Here is a 22,174-nt window from a genome sequence, read left to right as displayed (position 1 = left end):
ACCTCTGCAGAATTCCACACAATGACAGGAAACCTACAAAATTCTTCAGAAGCGCAGATCGGAAGCCTAAACATCATACCTGTTTCATGGGAAGGTGCCCCCTCTGGACATCTACATCATGTTTATTTACTTTATTTAAAACTCAAACACCACAATCCACTTAATATATGGACATGCTTCAAAACTGAATTTCTGGAAGCAGTGTTGGTGGACCACAAACACCACGATCTGGCAGTGACAATACTCTGAAGGTTAATAAATCCCTGTTTCCAGCCTCAGCCATAGAACAGGAAAAAAAAAAAATCGTAATTGTGCGATCCCATTCTCATAAAATTAAATGTGGCACATGCACTTTTTTTCTGCCATTATCATACACCATCTGTGCTCGTACATCAGTACTCCCTCTGCCACAGTACTGCTTTTGCTACGAGCTGGTAAAGGAACACATGCCCAAGTTGTTTCTTCTATTGACCGTAATTGTGATTTTTAAGGATGCACAAGAAGCATCGTTAAGGATCACAGGAATCTTACACAGAAACTATAAATGCTTAAATAATTTTAAACAGCTAAGTTCTTCCTACTGCAGACATCTTAGATAAGGGGTCACCTAATCATGCACAACAAATCACAATACAGATAGTCTCTGCAAATGGCAGGCAGAAGAAATAATAAATTATGAAAGTTTATGGAAGCTAGCGCAACCTTAGCCTTCAGTCTTTTTCTGCTGTGCTTCAGCATTTTGAAGTTCTCCCTACATCCAAATTAGATATAACTACACAGAAATGCGTTAAAAATCCATGTGTTTGACAGCCTCAGCCGGCATCTATCCTTGGAGATCAGCCAAATAGATGCATTAATCTTTTAAAAAACACAAGAGATATTAAACTATACAACTAGATTTATGCACCATTCCTTTGCATTGACATCATATAAACATCAGTAATTTTAAACGAGTGAAAATACAGGCCCTGATTCCTATCTAGATTGAGGCCTTTTTTTCACAGCTCTTACGTAGAGGACTTCAAATAAACACACTTAAATGATGCTTAACATTGTGAAACACAGAAAAGAGAATCCAGTGCAATAATCATAGAGACTGCAGACAGAAATTAATGGCAGGACAAAAGGAGGACTGTTCAGGTCCAAGGCAAACAGATCTATCACTGTTACTAATCGTGAAATTTGTCTTCTCATGTGCAGCACTGGAAATCACGGCAAGAAAGTAATGCTTCTGTGCTGTAAGTTCTAAACAAAGTAAAAGTAACTCTGAGAAAGGAATGCTTATGTGGAAAAGTTCAGTGGCAAACCAGACTCAGTGACCTATCTTTAACCCATGGGCAGGTGAAAGGAGTTACACTGATCAAAAAAATTGGTCCATGTTACAAAACACAAACTCAGGTATGACTAAGCAGCCTCAGATTAAGGTTTATGTCCCCATTTTTAAATGCAAGCTATAATCAGCCCTAGTTCCAAAAGTTTTCCAATGTTCACAATGCACATCAAGTCATAGTCATTAGTTTTGTCAAGGATTTCTAAAGATCTCAAAGATGTTAAAATAAATAATATGAATTTTCACATCGTATGTAGGACAGATAAAGAGTACTTGTATGTAACAGACAAGTGGAAGTGGACACATCTACATATACAGAAACTAGGGTTTCTGTGGCTTTACTAGATTTCTGTAACAGGACTTTCACCTGAAATCTTCCTCACACTATAAAGTCTGGTGATGCAGCTACAGTAGTTGACACAATAAAATGTTTTTTAATTTTAATGCAACAGGATCATTGTAAACCTACTTTCATTCATAAAATCCATACTACAACATTTTTGAGGTTCTTCCAATGCATTTACTGTATTTAATCCAAGTCTCAATCAGACTATTGTCTTATTCTCTGTATTATAACATTAAGAGGTAGCAGTTTAAAAAAAAAAAATCCCACTTTATAGTAAATGAAACCATTACACACATGCATTTTCACAGATAAAGAAGCACTTCAATAGTATAATCTGCTTTGCCAAGTCCCTAAAGAAAGCTCCAGAGAAAAGAGCACCTTTTACTTGTTAAGATGCAACCTAGGTTTTTTTTTTTAATGCAACCAGGCACAGTATATTATATATAATATACAATTGATTATAGTAAATTGTATCTACACTAGAACATTTATTGGGACTTTTACACTGGTCATAAATCAAATATTATCATATATTTACTACAAGAACTAAAACTACAGAAACTTGCAGAGTAGGCCAAGCCTCATTTTTATTGTGGAAGGATACAGTGGCCTAAACCCATCTCAGTAAATGGAGTCCATTTTAATTTTTATCAAATGAATGTTATTATTAATTTTTAAAAAATAAATATTTAGATATCACTGACAATTAACACTTCTTCCCTTACACTACCTGTAAATTCACGCCATTGTCCTACATAAGAACAGTGATACTACTCTATTTAGCTCAAAATAGCCACTCTAAAAGTGGATTAAAAATTTATCCCACATATAAAAAAATGGATGAACCTATCTACTACTGTGAATTCATTTATCTCTTTCTATTTGTACTTCTGGCTTTCTCATTAAACAACGTCTGTTAGGTTCACAATTACATTTGTGAGAAAAACAATCTCCTTTAATTCCTTTTAAATCTGCAACCTGACAACTGCATTGCATGTCCTACATTTCTCAGTTTTGAAAAACTGAATTATCATTCCCTACTGATTGTCTTCACTCATATAACAACTATTTCCCTGTCCAAAAAGCATCCTAGACTATGTCCTTCCTCCTATCAGCGTAACTTTTTCTCTTCTGTCTTCCTTGTCACCGTTCTCTATCACCTAGGTAGTTCTGTTATCATCTCTGCGAGATGGAACAGTGAGAACTGTACATAGGATAGAAATGTGACTACGTGACTGATTCATACAGCAGCTTAATAATACCTTCTATTCTTTCAATTTCTTTTATTCCTAAGTTTTTATCTTTATGATTCTGATGAGCATTATATCTTAAAGGAATATACAAACGACACTTCAGGATCTATTTATTTTTGTAGATCTAATGGGTTTGCCTAAATTAAGCTTTCAGAAAGAAACATATACTTTTTTATTCATATACATAAAGGAAAGACTATGTATGTACAGGAAGTGTCTTGCCAGCCTGGCTTACTTAAAATAATTAGTGAATATATATTCTCTACGTGTAAGCAACATATATACAAATATTTTATTTTACACTTGTGTTAGGTTAGTGGAACTATTTCAATTTGCTCTATTTGGGGATAGAGAGAGTTCGGTTTTAAACAGGCAGTTCCATGATCATGTAATGCTTACAATCACATCTTGCACTTCAGGACCTCAGCTACTCAGCTGTGAAATAATCTTTTTTCCCTTAATATGACTCCTGTGGACCACAGCTGCAAAAGGGATATCTAGCAGAGGGAGTCAGTGCTCCTTAGTGAAATGAAGAATTCACTTCAGTGCCTGGCTATTGTCTCCTGACTTGTCTATTCTTTGTACCTACAGCATACATTTTCAGATTTTTCGAGGAGTTAAGTATTTTTTGCAATTGAAAACTTAAAGGCTTATTACAAGAGCTTTTCCTGACAGTAGCAAGGAGTGGTCTTGGGAACTCTTAAACATCCCAAATTCTTAAAATATATTTTTAAACAGAAGAGCAATTTGAATTCTATTCAGCTGCATTCTCTCTCACTGTATTCCACAGGAAGTATTGCAGATCAATGATACTGCTCAAAGCTTCCACTTCCTCTGCATATATCACACCACACTTGTGCTCTGTGCTGAGGGTACTCAACTAACACAGAAGCAATGGCCACTTGCAACTTCCTCCCAGTGTGCTTGAACACAGAGCACTCTATTTCTCCACAACTGGAGCAGAGACATGAATCCATTGTAAAAAAATCTCTCAAGACCATCTTGAAGTGAGAGAGAGAAAAAAGGGAGGGCAGGAGAAAGGGTTAGGACTGAGTGCAGTATTGGGTAGCACTAATGCTACACACAGCTCTTTGCACATTCCAGCAGTGGTGTCCCCTACACAAATGCACACTTTGATATTAATTTTATTCACTCCTAGTAGAAATAATGATATAATCAGCACACAAAGGTTAACCTCATCTGATAAAAGATGCTGCTAAGATGCCAGTCAGGTGATCTCACTTTCTGCTTATGCTGATCATCATGCCAAAATGCAGTTCTTGAAAGGAATCTACATGAACAGCCATTTGGACTACAAGTCACCTGGAGTCCCAAGAGCTCATTCTAGAATAAAACTCTCTCCAAACCCTCTTTCTTAGCTTGCATAGCAGGAATAGCTATTGCAGGATTTATTTCAAAGGTGCTGTGCTGCTTGACAGCCAAATGGGGTGAATTGCATACATCAAGAAAGTCATCTTTTACCAAAGGCAACTCTGTTAACGTCTGTCCCATTTAAGGGTATAAAACTACAGAGTATTTTTGCTATATGACCTCTAAGCCTTGTGTCTTGTTGAGAAATCTCAGATCTCCCATTAGGACTTAGTTGTGAAAAACAGAAACTGTGGGAACATCACCTTCCTTTTCTGAACTGTTACTGTTTTTCAATGATATATCTTGTTGATTGACATTAACTTACTGTAAATGCTGAGAACAGACATCAAGGGCATTATTTATGGCAAGAAGCTGTTGATAAATCACATTTTAAATCAGATACTAGTATTTTTGTATCTACCTGTGTACTGCACTCAGCTCTGGAGCTGGCAACACAAGAAAGATGAGTCTGTTGGAGAAGGTCCAGAGGAGGGCCACAAAAATGATCAGAGGGCTGAGGCAACTCTCCCACCAGGACTGGCTGAGGGATTTGGGTCTATTGAGCCTGAAGAAGGCTTGAGGGAGACCTTATAGTGGCCTTCAAGTACCAGAAGGGGGCCTACAGGAAAGCTGGAGAAGGACTTTTTATAATGGCGTGCAGTAATAAGACAAGGGGCAACATTAGGAAGAAGGTCTTTGCTATGAGGATGGTGAGCCACTCAAATGGGTTGTCCACAGAAGCTGTGGACAGCTCATGCCTGGAGATGTTTAAAAGCAGGCTGGATGAGACTTTGAGCAACCTGGTCTAGTGGGAGGTGTCACTGCCCATGGCAGGGAGGTTGGAACCAGACGATCTTTAAGGTCACTTCCAACTCAAACTGTTCTATGATTCTATGGGTAAGGAGGAAGAGATGAATTAAAAAAAAAGGAAAAACATAGGGGAAGAAAATCCATTCATTCTAGTAATCCTAATTATGTCTAAAACTACAAAACAGAAAATGCTTTAAGAATTATAGGACAACAAACAAGTGAGAATTAACAGCAAAGACTGCAAGCTGTGCCGTTCTGTCTCACTCAAGTTCCTTCTTAACCTATTTCTAATTGTTGATCCTTCAATGCTGTTTTAAATTTCCATAGGTTGCAAGAAGAGAGGTAAGGCTCATGAGCCAAATTTCCAGGTACACAAACAGCCATTAATGGAATATGTATAGAGACAAGAACTTGAAGATCCTCTGCCTGTCCTTTCTAGACTGATTTGTGATTATTTATTACCTTTATAAGGTTTCAAAAATAACACATCAGCATTGAAGGAATGCTCACAGCTGGACTGTAAGTCAAGAGTGCCATGCTTTAACAGAAGATCAGCATACTCTTCTTTTCTCTGCCGATATAATTTCAGTAGAAACTACATTATAGCAAGCTACATCAACAGCCAAGCCAGTATTTACATCACTAGTAAAAATTCTTTATGATTAAACAGAACATTTTTAAATATGAAACATAGTTCTGAGCCTCGTTTTCTGTGCACATTTCATTGGCAATGTAATTATTTTTGTTACAAGTGTGATTTTATACTTGCATAGTTAAGACCATATAATCTATAATGGCAAGCTATGATCAGTATAAGCTCATTTCTAGTATTCCAGTTATAGGAAAGCCAGAGCCTTGGAAGATATAGGAGCCCATGAAAAAACAGTGGCCTTTCAGGTTGTCTGAACCAGAGAAGATTAATATTGGGCCACTGGAAGGAATTGGTTGTAACCACACCCCTCCACCTCTGGGCAGATACACATTGCAAGATAATCTCATCAGCAACTCACTTAACTTCTTCTACTGTCCTGAGAAACTGAATAAATATCTTCACGTTAATTTTCAAGTGTTTTTCGTGATAAGCAACTTGATATAAAGAAAATCTTTGGGGCTGGATATATTTAGATACATAAAAGTGCAAATAGACTTTTGATCACACTTCAGTTCCTGCCAGCTGGAAATACAGAACATGAAAATATGAAGCTCAGTATAGGAAATCTCCATGACTACCTATTGCTTTCTACTTACATTCTCTCATTGTAAATTTTATGTAAAGTTTTATGAAGATACTGCAGTAAGTGAAACAATTACAACTGAACCTGTCACACTAAAAATGCTATTAACAAGACTGATCTGATTGACACTGAAATCAGATGCAAAGAGCTGCCCAAACTAACTGTAAACATTATCTTCACTTTCCATGAGGAAATGATACAGTCAGAGCAACAATTTGAACAATTAAAAGTCTATCAGCTGAAATTAGAAATAGGTGCTGTCAAAAAGTCCCACAAGAAAGATTCTAAAATTAAAACTTTACCTGATAACGTAAGTCCTAAAGGGTATAATGTGCTGCATGACAGCAGGGATGTGTAGCCATATTCTGATCTATAATGCAAAAACATAAATAGATAAAAACGTCATTAAAAACATTTAATAAGAATCTTAAAAATAAAATATTGCTGGTACATTTGCATGTGCAACCCTACTTTAATAAAAGGCTTTGTTGTCATTTTTCATTCAGCATTCATTCTTGCAAGTTCTTAATTTTCTAATTTACAAAACTTAGGTTAGAAATGCTTCTGTGGCTTATAAACAGGAGTTGCATCTTTTCTTCTAGTCAATTGGAAAACACAAACTTTGTATGTCTAGTATCATACTGCTCAGATATCTCAATTTTTTATTTTCTGTAGTTTCTTCAGTTGGAAAAAATTCTACTCAGCCTTGTGAAGTTTCTTATTCCTTTTTCTTATAAAGTCTACAAGAAAATGATCTCCTTCTTCCTGTTCTTTGCAAATCTCTCCTAAATCACGTAGAATTACTTATGTACATGTTTTGCTTCTCACGACTTATATATCCTATAAAATAAAATTACAGGTTATAACCAATGATTAAGCACAGTGGTTTTTACTACCATATTTGCATTCCAATATTTACTGTTGTGCTTTTACCACCTTTGCAAAACCGAATGCAGGAAGAAAACATGCAGAGATAAAACCCCTGACATAGCTATTTAGTACCGCTGTAAGGAAAAGAGGACTAACCAAACTACTTACACAGGCAAAGTTAGAAGTTCCATCTGCATTTCAAAAAGGAATGCTGAGCCTGTTAAACCTGTTACAGAAAGACAACTACGTGCCAGGTAGGGGACCGAGCATAGATGAAACGTTAGCAGCTGTTACTACTACCCACTTAATTTTAGTGATGTGCACACACAGATCCTGTGAACAGCTAAAGCCACCAGTCACTCAATGCTGTCATGTCAATTTACATCTCCAAGATGATTCTGAAAAGAACATTTAATCTTTGCAGCTGATGTAACGAACTCTGGCTAAGGACTAACTTCTCGCCACAATTTTGGAAAATCCTGTATGCAAAAAAATCTAAATCCTCCTCTTGCCAGGAAAGAAAAACACCATCCTGTAATAAAACTGTATTACCAGCATTTGAATGTTTCCAGAAGTAGCCAAATAACTTTTTGAGTTAATTCTGAAAAAAAATTTTTCATACTCACTATTTTACAGTTCAACACTACACAGTAACAATACTAACCTACTTTGCAAGGCAAACCAGAAAAATCTTCACATTGCAAAAAAGACAAAATTTGGAATAAGATTCTGATCCAGTCAGCAATCTCAAGAAGAAAAAAGTTGCCAACATCCCAAAGAAAGTGTGACTAGAGGATGCCTGTTCCAGAAACAGGAATTAAACAACATTTTTGACATGGAATTGCAAGGATAACAAAGACTTTATCGTATTTACACAAATTGATTTTTAATACCATGTGCTCTTTTTCACATGCAATATGAAATAAGTATTTATTTGTGAAATAAATGTTTTGATAATTTCATTTTTGTATCTTGTATTTTTCACTCTATGTTAATTCAAACTTCCAAAGCCATTTCATTCATCTATATACCTGCACTACATACAACCTTGATCCTCAAATTAATATCCATATTAATGGATAATTTCTCATTACAAATGAAAATATAATTTTCATCATGAATTCAGTATGTGAAATTATTTCAATAAAATGACATTATATAAATGACATAAAACCAGCATATACAAAGTCACATTAAAATTCACAACTTGCATCAGAATTTGCTTTTGCTTTCATTGCTTTTAAGACAAAGTATTTCCAGCAGCTGTTGTATTCTGAGGTTTCAGAGGTTTTTGTTTTTATTATTTCTTCTTTATCTAGGCAGTTCATTTCTAAAAGGCAGTACATCTCTCAACAGTTATTACTTCTGAGTTAAGTGCTGAATTATCGTACAGTACAATTAAACAAACATTTTGGAAACTATCAGCACTATTTCAATTAATTCTCCACTGACTTACTCCTCCCCAACACCCCCAGAACTGAAATGGTACAGAAGGACGGGTTGAACTCCTTACAGAACAAGCTGTTATTGATTTCTTCATGTCTGCTAGTTCTTTAAGAAGATCAACAGAACATCAAGTAGACTGAGCAAATACCAAGGAATATGCATTGTGGGAAGAAAGGAGGAAACAAGTATCTAACTAAAAAAAGACAGCAACGAAATATTCTAAGAAGGAATAATCAGCCTTACCACAATACATGCTGCTAAGAAAGCATCTTGCAGAGCCATGAGCTGGAGAAAGAACAAGAGTGCCAACTAGCTGACTCTCTATGTGAAGCAAGTTGCATTATATTACACTTGCTAGCTTTATTATTACAAACATAAGCTTGTCTGACAAAGACACTCAAATGACACTTGCCAGAAAAAATAAAAATTCAAAGAAACATCTTTACAATAATTTTCATGTCCTCCGTATTAAGGAGTAATCACAAACAACTAGCTCAGTTCTTCACAGACTTTTTTAATTTGTGGTAATGGTCTTGTCCTACATGCACCTGTAGAGTGCACTTAATGAGATATTCTCTCTCCTTTGTGGAATAAGCAGAGCAAATGCTTTCCACACCACTAGGCAGCCTTGTCTGCTAAAAGTTCAATGTTTCTTTGATTGCAGTTTACCATTTCCAGCTTCACCTATTTCATGTCCTGGAGCTTACTACTAAGCCTAGCCTTTTAATGAGAAGTTGGTTAGTCCACACAACAGTCTCTCTGAAAAGACTTTTGAAACATTTAGGCAGCAGATAACTCATTCATCTCACGAACTTCAAAATCAATTACAGCATGGACCTTTCTAGGGAGTCTTTACAACAATGACTACTCAACTGCCATTCTCAAGAGTTAGGATAGCTGTGAAATTCTGTTTAAGAGTCACCATACACTAACTGGGATTCTGGCTTTATACATTGTGAACTAGTTAATACGTGACATCGTGGAATTGTTCACTGAACTATTATCAACATAGTCTCACACTACCTGTAACTCCCAAACTCAAATGAACTGGGATATAATTTCACAGACAATCAGAAACATTTATTAAATTTGTTATATTTATCTAAGATACATAAATTATATTCAATTATATAAAAAGAGACAGGGAAAGAAAAACATTACATCAAAATTAGAAGCCTATGCACCATTATAATGACAGAGAATTTTTTTTTTTGGTATATCAGCAAGGTAAAACATATTTTGTCAAAAAATTAGCTGCCTCATTTAGAAATAAGAAGTATGTTGTGTTTGAAAATAAGGAGCACTCCTAACGGGTACGCTGAGTGACACCAAAACGCAGGAAGTGGATGAATAAAGCATAGTACAACACTTGCTTACACTTTCTGTAGTAAACTCACAGATAAAATCGAAAGTTGTTTTTTTGTTTTTTTGTGGTTTGGTTGCTGTTTTTTGTTTCGGTTTTCCTCCAGCTCAGACAGACTTGCCAGAAAAGCCAGACAGACATGGTGACAGATACACTGCTAGAAGAGGTTGAAGAAACAGTACTTATGGTTATGGTTTGGGTTGAATTTCATTTTATCTGGCAGGTTTAGCCATATTTTTCATCTGAAATAGCTGAAAGAGGCAGCTAAACATATTACCTGCTAGAACAAAAGATAAATGCACAGTTGCTAAGCAATCATCTGACAGCAGAAACTTTGTTGAGAAGTATTTTTGGTTAGGGAACATCACTAAGAATGAAGAAAATAATTTATGTGGAGAAAACAATAACCTAGAAAAAGGATAAAGAAGAAAGGCAGAAAGTTTGTCTACATTCACTGGTATGAAAGCTAGGAAACGGGATTTGCAGCAAGAATGCTTGTTGAAAAAAAATACTGGTGTGATAGGACAGGTTTAGAACCATTTTGTTCATTCTCACAAAAAAAAAAAAAAAAAAAAAAAAAAAAACCAAACCAAGACATGCAGAAAAGTTGGGTTCCATGACTGAAATTTACTTCTAAACCAGAATAACCTATAAGACCATACATTTTCAGCAGATGGTCTGATGAAAACTGCAGGCTATGCTGACAATAGCTAGAGAATGAAGAACTCATCAGATTATCACCTGAAAGCTCATCAGATGATGCAGAAAGGAGCAGAAGAAAACTTGTCTCCACAATTTAACATAGAGACGTTCTGCAACAGTCCTCCTGTGCTAGCTTAAAAGAACAGAACACATGATGGCCCTACTCACTTACTCTCTAGTCTACAAGAACTATTAAACTAAAAGGATCAGGAGTGAGCAATAGAGATGACCAACACTAGCTTTACTTCAGTCACTGGTTGCCTCTATGTAGACATACTCCAGTCCTTAAAACCATCCTAGCTAGTCAGTAACCGTAACAAAGAAGGAGGCTAAATGCATGGAAAGAAGAACCTGATCTTAAGCATTCTAAATTGTAATCAATGTTAAAATTATGTTAAACCTGCTTCACACAACACATAAACTATCGTTTGCCTTTTTGTCCACATGTAACATCCACAGGTCACAACTCCTCCCATGACATATGTCCTTCTTCAGACACTGTTTTTTATTTCTATCACTCATATCCTCTGAATCTCCACTGAAATAAATTTATAGTTCTGCTAGTCAAAAACCAGTATTATTTCAAAAATAAGAAATGATGAAGGATATGTATAGTTATCTCTATGCTGAAACTGTGTATAATGATATAAAATCACAGGAAATTGAGACAAAAAGAAATCCATAAGCTTTTTCTTTGTGCCTCACAGGAAAGAAGTAAGAAGTTAATATAGCCTGAAAAAGCTTAAAGCATTTCCATGGCACACTTTTAGAGACAGAAATATCCTTTGACAATGTTTTTGTAAGTATTTTTTGGGGCTGTTACAATCATCCTATCTAGGTGAAAACCTGCAAAACTACTTGCATGCTTAGAGGAGAGGTAGAGGGTTTGGATGATAAAATGCTCAGTGGACAAGCAAACCTCACATTCTTAATAAGGAAAATCTTGTAAGCATTTTTCTCCCTCCCTGGTCCCACAGAATTCTTCCAGACTTCAGTCCTTTTAAATTTTGTAACATTCAATGATTTAAAGCCAATACTTACATTAGATACCACTGTGATAAATGCATGTGCTATAAGAAATGGCAGTGTCTCAGGGGTTCCATATTCAAAACAATCCTTCATGAGGGAAAGGCCATTTTTTCCACAAAACAGACAAACATAACGAAGCAAGTGCAATGGTACTTCTACATCCTAGAAATATTTGATTAAGAAGAAAAAAAAAAAAGAGAAGAGTTTGAACAATCCATGCCAGATCCACTGAAACATCCTGTAAATTCAAAAGCTACACTAGGGTAACACAAATCTATACAAAGGAACAAACATGGCTATTTTAAGGTTTCTAGGAAACGTGCACCTGTTTAAAAATGGACAACTTACATTCATATCACAGAATGCTCCTAATATATTGCTTTCTTGAGCAGAAATATCCTGTTTAAAAAGAAAAAAAAAATAACTGAAGCAATAAAAACACATTTTTAGAGGAAAAAAAAAAACCAACTGACTGTTACCAGGCATTAGAGTCAATAGAAAAAACCAAACCCTTAATTTAGAGGAAGCCAGATGCTCAAACTTTTTTCCACTTTACACTACAAAGCATACTTTTCCAGTTCACCATTTTACCTTTATTAATAAGTACACAAATATATGCTTAAGCTCACATCTCAGCAGTGGCTCTCAACAGAAGCATTAACAGACCATTCTTCAATCTCAGCCCCCTTCAGATCAACAATTTTTCCAACAGGAAAGCTGCAAAGGGGGAAGTCTGGAACAGTGGCTGCACACCAGCCTGAGAATTACAGAACTGAAACAATCTAAGTATTTTTGAATGCAATTTGTGCACAAAGATATGGCATATATCCAAACATCTGAATTTAAATGAAATGTAGGATGTTCTACAACCCTACATTTAATGACTTAAGGGGCTAAACCATCAAATTATTCTTTCCCATCAAAATACTAAACTTCTTTAACTTCAGCTACTATAATCTTCTATATATAACAAAACAAATCATAAAACATAAGCATCTAATATTAACTGAAGAAGGTTAAGGAACTGCATCATGCAATCAATCTGTTTGCTATTTGCTGCAACATGAAATCTATTTTCTAGAAGTACTAAACTGAAAAGCAATTGGTAAAACAGCTTTTCCTTTTCATGGTCACGACGTCCACTTTTCGGACAGTATAAATCAGGAACTTTCTTCATTATGGCTGTAACACATACTGTGTATATCCTGCATACGGCTGGGGGCAAAAGGGCACTGAAAATATCATAAAATGTGACTGTAAATCCACAACATTTCCATGGATACTTGTAGGTAGTTACAGCACACATTCTCCATCCCACCCCCTGCATGCCAAACACGTAGCTTTCATATTCACAAACCAAATGTAAGTTTAACATCAAGTTTTCAAATGAAGCTTCCTGAACATATTTCAAGTATCTGTGTAGGAGTAAGCCTCTTAAAACTATGCTAGAGGATGCTGCAGGCATGCAATTTTGGATGGATGAAGTGTGATACAAACATTTTGAATTATTCAATATGCTCATATTATACCTAATCATTTATTTTCCTATTTCTTCTGTTGAACCCTAAGTCATGTCCAAACTCGTGATACTCTAACAGCTATTTTTAAAAAAGCTTTGAAGACAGTAGGTGGTAAGTTTTCAAGTAGCAAGAAAAGGTGTTCAGTGCTCTGCATATGAAAAGTGCAGAGAGAACGTGAGAAATTTGATTAGTTTTCTTTAATAGAGAATTGATTGAAATATAGTTATTGGAATAAAGAAATCAAGAACTCACAGAAGTCTGTGCAAGTGCTGCAGAACTTACTAGAAGCGTTGCAGTTGAGAGACTGAGAGATTCTTGCAAATGTGAAACAGAACAGCGACTGATAATTCCTTTAAGTTGATATGGAAACAAAAAAACTTGTGGGAATTGAACATGGTATTAAAAATCACTATCACTTAGAGTGAGTGATGCTGATGTCTGACATGGACACAGTCTTGTTACAGGGCAATTAAAAGCAGACATAGCAAGATTCCAAAGAATCAGAGACTACAGACACTTAAGCAACTGGGTTTTTTTCCCTCTTTCATTTCACGTTCTGTCAACAACTGCTAAACGGCTGGGTAACTCCTTTCAGATTCGCTCCTTGTTCTAAGGCAGTGCAAAGTTCAGGAGTGCACTTTACATTGTTGCTTCTTTCTCTACAGGATTTTAAGAGCCTCCATTTTCTAGGTTGTTTTATTCTCAATGAAGTGTCCGTTCTAAGTATTACACTTGCTGCACAAAGTAGGAGAAGAAGAGGGCACAGGGTTTTAAACTATCCTATACAAAAGATCTCAAAACATAGACATTGTTCAGCAAGCTTCTTACCAGTCTGAGAAAAGCTGAGACATGCTGTCTGCATTACAGAGACTCATATTAAAGACTGTATGCTTATTTCATGATGTAGTTTCACTGTCTTCATATACAGTGCATTTCTGTAGCATTTAGAGCCTGTGCATGGCGACTTGTTCAAGGTAGCTTCTGCTATCAAGAATACACAGCCCTACTGACTACCAGTCATACTTCTATTGTCATCAGTCTCTCACTTCAGAAATATTTTAAACTACAAAAATAATTCTTAGCCAGGATCATTTAAGGAGGGAAGCTACAGGATCATACACAGGCAAACACCCTTTTCTGCAGACAACTGTTGCTTTGCTCTTCAGCCAATGTCATGAACTCCTACTTGGATATGGATGTTTCTTCTCCACTAGATGGTCAAGGGTAAAATGGCTTTGGCAAGAACCCAGTAAGAAGATTAGACTTCAAGATGTCTGCTGTTGTAAGAACAAAGATCTTGGAAGTGTAGACAGAGCAAAGGTTAAGAGTAATATTGACTGCTATTTGTTACCAGAAGGTAGTAAGACCATGTGAAAGCCTTACAGCAGAAATTTCTAAATGACAGCCTCATTGGCAAAGCAAAACCAAACTGGTCATGACAACTCAATGAAGTTGCATAAATTCACCTCAAAAATCAGGTACAAGGAATTTCTGAAGTCAATGAGATGTGAGACTTGAGTCTGTTTCACATTGGAAAATTTCCACTTTTCCAGAGCATTCATAATTTTTGGTTATGTAGGCTAGGGTGATCAGAAGATATAATTAATTCTTGTCGAATGAATCCTGCCATACCTGACAATAAGTCAAGTTAAAACCTGCCAACATAACAGGTTTTTTGAACAGGCTAGATTTTGGGTTTGTCTTATTGCAAACCCATTGGTATAAGTTAACAGCGGCTATCTCACAAATATATGTGTATATAAAAATGGGACAAAGTTAAGATCTGTGGTTTTCAAGTTTCCAATCATTCATTTTGGCCTGCCTTTTAAACTTTCACTACGTACAAATAAATCCATAGTGCAGCCCTTTGCAAGTAGTAACTGTACAACAGGGTAAATCTATCTTTAGAAAAAACAAATCAGTGACTACTTAAGTGATTTATCTTTTGTACTCCTCTGGGACACCTGATGAAACTAGCTTCATAGGGAATATACAGTCAACAATTCTGGAACAGCTTTTCTATGTATAAGCACATCTACTTCTTTTAAATGACAGTTTTAAGTATTCTTTGTCCTTGCTTTCAATTTCACTGAAAAGAAAATCTCATTGTGCCTGGTGGGACTTATTTTTGACTTGATGTGCAGCCATAAAGTGGTTTGGACATATATGTTGTAGACTGCTGTACTGTGACTGGCTATCGCTCTAGACATACTAGCATAAATTGTATGTATATATACTACCATACACCATTCAATTTATTGAATACATTCATTAGCTACCATAAAAATACAGCTTAAAGCAAAGTTGAGAATGAAAAATACTTTCCTGAAGTACAGACAGATGAAGGAAAAGGTTTTTTTACTTTTCTGCTAGACCTTTTGTTTCCACACAGATCAGAGAGGTATGCTAGCCTGCCACATTCATTATGTACCTCTTTCTGTTTTGGTAGCGGGTTTTTTTTTTTTTATTGCACCTCTCTGGTGAGACTGCATCTGGCATACTGTATCCAGTTCTGGGCCCCACAGTTCAAGAATAGAATAAAATCATAGAATCACCCAGGTTGGAAGAGACCTCCAAGATCATCCAGTCCAACCAACTACCCAGCCCTAAACCAATCAACTAGACCATGGCACTAAGTGCCTCATCCAGTCTTCTCTTGAACGTCTCCAGTGATGGCGACTCCACCACCTCCCTGGGCAGCCCATTCCAATGGGCAATCACCCTCTCTGTGAAGAACTTCCTCCTAATATCCAGCCTATAAAAAGGACAAGGAACTGCTTTAAAGAGTACAACACAGAGCCACAAAGATAAATAAGTGAGTGGAACATCTTCCTCACAAGGAAAGGCTGAGAGAGCTGGGTCTCTTTAGATTGAAGAAGAGGAGACTAAGGGGTGACATCATTAATGCTTATAAACATGTAAAGGGCAAGTGTCAGGAGGACAGAACCAGACTCTTCTCAGTGATGTCCAAGGATAGGACAAAGGGCAGTGAGTACAAGCTGGAGCATAGAAGATTCCACATGAACATAACGAAAAATCTTTTTCAGTGTGAGGATGGCAGAACACTGGAACAGGCTGCCCAGAGAGGTTGTGGAGTCTCATTCTATGAAGACATTCAAAATCCACTTGGACACATTTCTGTGTGACCTACTCTAGGTGATCCTGCTCAGGCAGGGGGGTTGGACTAGATCTTCTAAGGTCCCTTCCAACCCCTAAAGTTTTGTGATTCTGTGTAAAAGGTCTCAGCGTTTATTTTATTGCAAACTAATATTTTTTTTTTAATATTTCAGAAGGACTAGGGTTCTATTATTCTGAAATGTTAGCTATTTTAATGTCAAAACTTTCTACTACCACAAATAATTACTGAAGTTCAGAATTTAATTCTGGATACCCATCTTAAGCACAACTTCACTAAATTGAGACAACTTACTAGTCTCACTTATGAGAGCACTTTTTGCTTTAAATCAGGGTTGCACTCAGTACTTAAGGTATCATAAAATAGAAATCCTTTTCATCTGTACTTTTAAGCAAAAACATATTCCTGAACGGACCAAATCAGCCAGGAATTTTTTTAGGAGAAGCTGGTATAGCTCTTCCTCTAAGTATAAGGACTTCAGTTTGAAAATCAAACTTAAACTACTTGGATATCCAACAGAACTCCCAAAACTCTCCAAATGAAAACAGGCTGGGTTAACTGTACTTCTGGACTTGGACTGTCTCAAATACTTGGTTTACTTTTATATACAGGTAAAAATATACATCATCTTGGCATACAAATCTCTCAAAAGAACTGCTTCTATGTTATTTGACCACGAGGTGGATCAAAATCCAATCTTTCCAAGACCTACACTGTTTCAATTACAAAATTTTAACACCATTATATTTCAGAAATTGTGAATTAAACATTGCAGGATTTCTGAAAATTTTGTGGTTTGGTTTGTTCTTGCTTGGGGTGGGGTTGGGGGTGTTTTGTTTGGGTTTTTTTGGTGGTGGTTTTTTGTTGTGTTTTTTTAGGGGTGTTTTGTTTGGTTGTTTCTGGGTTTGTTGAGGGTTTTTTGGTGTGTTGAGTTTTTTTTTGTGGTGGTGGGTTTGTTTGTTTGTTTTTTTTTTCCCCAGAAGAAAATATGAAGATGTGAATGGCAGCCATAAATATCACAGAGAAAAATCAGCACCATAGAACAAAGCTACTTGAGTAGAGCTCAGTTACTCCTATCAATTAAACAGCTATTCGAACAAGTTCAGTTGTCCACGAAGTTCATGAAGTTTTGCTTCTAGAACCACAGATTGTAACAAAAAATTAGTAAACTATTAATGGGTTGCCTTCTGGAAGAAAGGCTTCGCTATAGTCCCCTTTTTGCCTTCCTGTTATTTAAACAGTACAAAAATTCAGTGTACAGTTCCATCCAACACTTATCAATGTATTACCTATAACAATTAAGCATATTTTAAAGAACATGTAAGAGTATGTGTCATTTTAAAACTTTCTCTGAAAAATTCTACTGAAGTCAACAGGAGAGCTGAACTTGCCCACCCTATCACCAAACATGTACAGTATATTCATTAGAGGGAGCAAATAACCTTTCACAAAATAATTAAATATACACATAAAGATAAGATATACCTCTATTGTGGGATGAGTATTATGCTTATAAGCAGTGTACAGAGGAAACTGAATTTGAAAGATTTTTGCCACGCACAGCAACAACTTTTCCTTCTCATCAGTGCTCCATGAGCTAAAAGCATCAGTGTTCTTTGCAGACTCCTCCTCTGTCAGGATACAAGTTCTTGCAGAATCTAATTTTTTCTCTATAGATTTTTGCTGTTCTCCATTTTCTTCATGAGATTCTCTCTCTACATTCAGGGACTCATCAGCATGATTACTCTGATCTTGCCATGTTGAATCTACATTAATAGTGCAGTGTTTACAGAGCTGGTCCCGCAGAGCTTGAACTTGGGCAATCACTAAGTTAATAAGAGCACATACTACTTGGTTAAAGATCTCCAAATGTTTATACTCCTTGAAACAGCACAGACATTGTCTGTAAGAAAACAGAAAAAAAAAAAAAAACACAGAATAAATATTGCTGAAGTTACTAAAATAAGAACAGGTAACTGACCAAAACAATGCTTCAGATTAAAACATTTTAAACAAAATATTTGACAGATCCATAAAAGTAAAGAAAACCAAGTGAAACAGACTCTACTCAACTATCAGTAAGAGTCACAAAACATTCCTTAAGCCTTGTGAGCATCCCATCACTTCCAAATGCTTACCAGAACTATGAAGTCCCTGTTATCACTTAGCAGCTGCAACTGTGAGTAAAATGTACACAAGAAATCTTATTGGCAAGATCACTGTACTACTAAAGAAGCAACACTCTTCAGTACATTAAGTGTGTTTTCTCATCTGGTTTCCTCTGTTGAGATTTACTGCAATAAACCACCAGTTTATTGTGTCAGTTGTGTAAGAACTAATTATTATCACCTTTAAATCAACAAGGTGGAAAATAATTTTATTTTTGAGTATTTAAACTCACTTCCTGTATGTGCATTTGGATAGAAACCCCATGGACATAAGCAATATACAGTATCTTAATTATTTTCTTAACTTTGTAAACTCAGATTATTCCTCTGAATACATAACAACATACTGTAAACTGAAAAGAACAAGGGGGAAGTTATACACCGCACTTTCATAAATATAGCAAGAAAAATCAATCAGATCAACAAGCTAGGAAGCTCTCTAATATAGCTCTGGTTGTGGGCAACAATAATATGTCAAAGAGATTCTGAGTGCATAAACCTCCCAAGACAGATATCCTAGAACCTATTGTCTGGGAACAGTTGTTTCTTCCATACAAAGTAGTAACCTCCCCATACTGAACAAATGGTGCAACATATTCTCCTAAAAGGACCTAAATTCTGGAGAATGCAGAGAAGCAATAGATCAATAAGTTCGGGTGTTTCACTGAAGACTACAATCAAAGGCCACAAGCTTGGAACGATCTGAGATGGACTCTGCTGCTTCTCACTCGAAGTCTACTAAACAATGTCACTGCCATATAAAGTGATAGCTGTCTTGCTGTAAAGACCTTCCTCCTGTTCAGTGAAGAACAATGGACTGCAGTCCATGACTGGAGATCTAAGATACCAGAAATAATATAAAAACTACACATACCATTTCTGAAATAAATTAGCAGGCAAAAGACAGAGTAACAAGCTATCAAAAAGTGGCAATTAAAAATTCTTCTTCAAAGCATAGCATTTCATCTAGAAATTAGTCTTCATAAATTATGATATTTAAGAAAAGATAATTCAGAGCTATGACAGGTAGAGGGTGCTGCCTCTCTTGATGGAATACAAACATGACCTTCAGATACAGCTCCTGAAGTACAGACCTTCTGAATACACTTTTTTTTTTCAATGGGTTACAGTATTCTCCAATTCCAGCACATAAAAGGTGATGCAAGCATCTAAAACCTTTAGTTCCATCTATGCAGAAAGAAAAATCCTTTCACTGTTAAGTGAAGTGTGCCTTTACCTATTTGAAATACAGATTCATATGACTTGTAGGTGTATTTTCATGTCAATAAAATACAACAGCAAATTCCAGGCAAAACCAAACGCCATCCTTAAGCATTTCTCTTTGGGGAAAAAGATGTTCAATCAATTTACACCTACAAATTACTACCCTCACCTGTCTGTAATGGATTATTCTCAATAATAATGCAAACAAAATCTGGTGAATAGGTCTCATACCCGTATTTGATCACCAAAAGACACTAGAGAATTCTCTGCTGGGCAAAGGCACTTGCTTTGTTTCAGTATAGAGATAAGTGTAAACCCCTTAAAGTCTTCATGTATCTGAAAAAGTTAAAGATCTAGGAAAGGAGTATGGTACAAATACAACTTTTTGGAACATAACATTTTCCAAAAGAAAACTGAAATAGAAATACTGCAGGCAGATGGAAGAAAAAGGTGTTCTACAGGCTGAATTGCCAACTGGTCTTCTGAAGGAAAGCAGAGATTTAAACTACAGGTGACAAAATGAAAAGTAGTTAAGGAAGGTCTCAAACACCAAAACAACAAGAACTCCCAAAAGCCCATTTGATAGCGTGGAAGTAGGGCATTAAGTTAAAATGTAAAGTAAAACTCCTTCCTGCAGCCTCTCTTTACTTGACTTCTTTGAACAGCTTAAGGACTGATTTCTATTCTCTTCAATAGTATAAAAACAGAGATGGAAGGTAAAAAGAAAATAAAGAGTTAAAAGTTACCCAGTCTATTTTTTCTTCAGGTTGGATTTGCCAAGCTATAGCTGTTGCACAGAACAGAACTCTAAACAGATAACCTGGAAAATGACTAGGTTGTAATTGTTCTCAGACAAACTTGGGATCTAGGATCTGTCACAAAACTATGTAACAATATAGCTCTTTATTGATACACAATTATTACAGCATCCAGAATGTCAATCAGATTCAAAACACTTTTCTCAAATGCACTAACATGTTTCATTTTGTAATTAGTGAAATCTCCTTTACTGTCCAAGTATCGCTTTTCAACACATTTGTAACTTGCCTGTTCTAATTCACTCCACTTGCTTTTAAAAAGGGAAATCTACTGTTGAGATACAGTATCATCAACACCCAAACTCAAACCAAAATTACCTTTGTGTCCAGGAACTGATGTAAGCAAATATCTTGAGGGCATGTTCTTTTCTGAGCTGCAACCCGTCAGCACCTTCAACATCTGATACTAAAGAAAACACAAACATATTAGCAAAAAACCCTGGTATAAAATTGTGGTATTTTTATTTTGAATTGTCTTTGATAGCATGTATTTTGTAAATATATTTTCATAACAGAAAATTAAGTCCTCCACCAAATCTATTTTTTTTATTTAGTAAGCAGAAGGTTTAGATACAAAATAACTTGAAAACAGAAGCTGCACAATGTTGTTGAACAGTATTCTGTGAAAATTACTGATCAAGAACTCCTCAGAAGCTCCACTGGGAGCTACAGATTGATGGACATTTTCAAATATGAACCTTCTTCAACAATTAACCCCATTAACCCCACAACAATACTATCAAGATAAGAACAACATGCCGTGTATGTATAAAGTTATTCCAGGCCAGCCATGTTGTTATTACCTTCAAATCTAGTAATTTAACTGCAACAAATCACTGATTAGCAAAATGAGAATGCCTTACCACATTTATTACATCTAGAAACCAGAGCAGTTACACATTGAATTCAAACTACCAACAGTTCAATGAAGTATTATCAAATACCTTCTGATTCCATTTAAAAAATATGTATACATTCTAATAAGCCAAGTATCAGTAGTAGTCCACATCTCAACTTACGCATTAACCAATTATATATAAGGGCACTGGATTCCATCCACTGGCCACACACCTTTCCCCAACTATCAATTCACAATTCTCATTTCATCCTTGGTCCTAAATTATCACACACTTCTACAATTATCCAATTGCTACACAAAGAATGTCAGCCTTCCTTTTAAGATGGCCATTTAATTTATAACAAAAAGTAAGTATTAATTTTAACACTTCACATGACATCAAGTATTACATACTCACAAATCTACTTTACAAGCAAGAATTGTGGGAAAGGTTCTTTAACAGAAGCAAGCTCTTCAGGATCACTACCTCAGCCTCTTTTCCAGTCTCAGCCCTGTGAAGTCTTATATGACCTATCAATACACTTCTGAGGAATATCACACAAAATAAATAGCTACAAGTTCTTTGAAATAAGAGCATTATATTTGCACATACATACATATTTTCATATGCATACACATAAACAAATATAGAAGTATATAAAAAAAGTCTCTCAATAGGATATGATACCTTAAAACTTGAAAAATCCCTTTTCTC

General features: G+C 35.9%; 1 protein-coding gene across 1 annotated transcript in view; it reads right to left on the bottom strand.

Moving 5' to 3' along the window:
* Positions 1-21,644, bottom strand: part of USP34 (ubiquitin specific peptidase 34) — a 108,153-nt gene extending 86,509 nt beyond the window's left edge. The window contains exons 1-6 of the mRNA XM_054383754.1: positions 21,641-21,644; positions 20,940-21,027; positions 17,897-18,314; positions 12,104-12,154; positions 11,768-11,917; positions 6,648-6,715 (exon numbers count right to left, since the gene is read on the bottom strand). Coding sequence (XP_054239729.1) covers positions 6,648-6,715; positions 11,768-11,917; positions 12,104-12,154; positions 17,897-18,314; positions 20,940-21,027; positions 21,641-21,644 — 779 coding nt within the window. The remainder of the gene's footprint in view (positions 1-6,647; positions 6,716-11,767; positions 11,918-12,103; positions 12,155-17,896; positions 18,315-20,939; positions 21,028-21,640) is intronic.
* Between the last annotated feature and the right edge of the window lie 530 nt (positions 21,645-22,174).

The sequence above is a fragment of the Indicator indicator genome, chromosome 9, assembly GCF_027791375.1.
Source record: "Indicator indicator isolate 239-I01 chromosome 9, UM_Iind_1.1, whole genome shotgun sequence".
NCBI classification, from domain to species: domain Eukaryota; kingdom Metazoa; phylum Chordata; class Aves; order Piciformes; family Indicatoridae; genus Indicator; species Indicator indicator.
The sequence above is the reverse complement of the archived record's forward strand: the minus strand, read 5'-3'. Positions and strand labels throughout refer to the sequence as shown.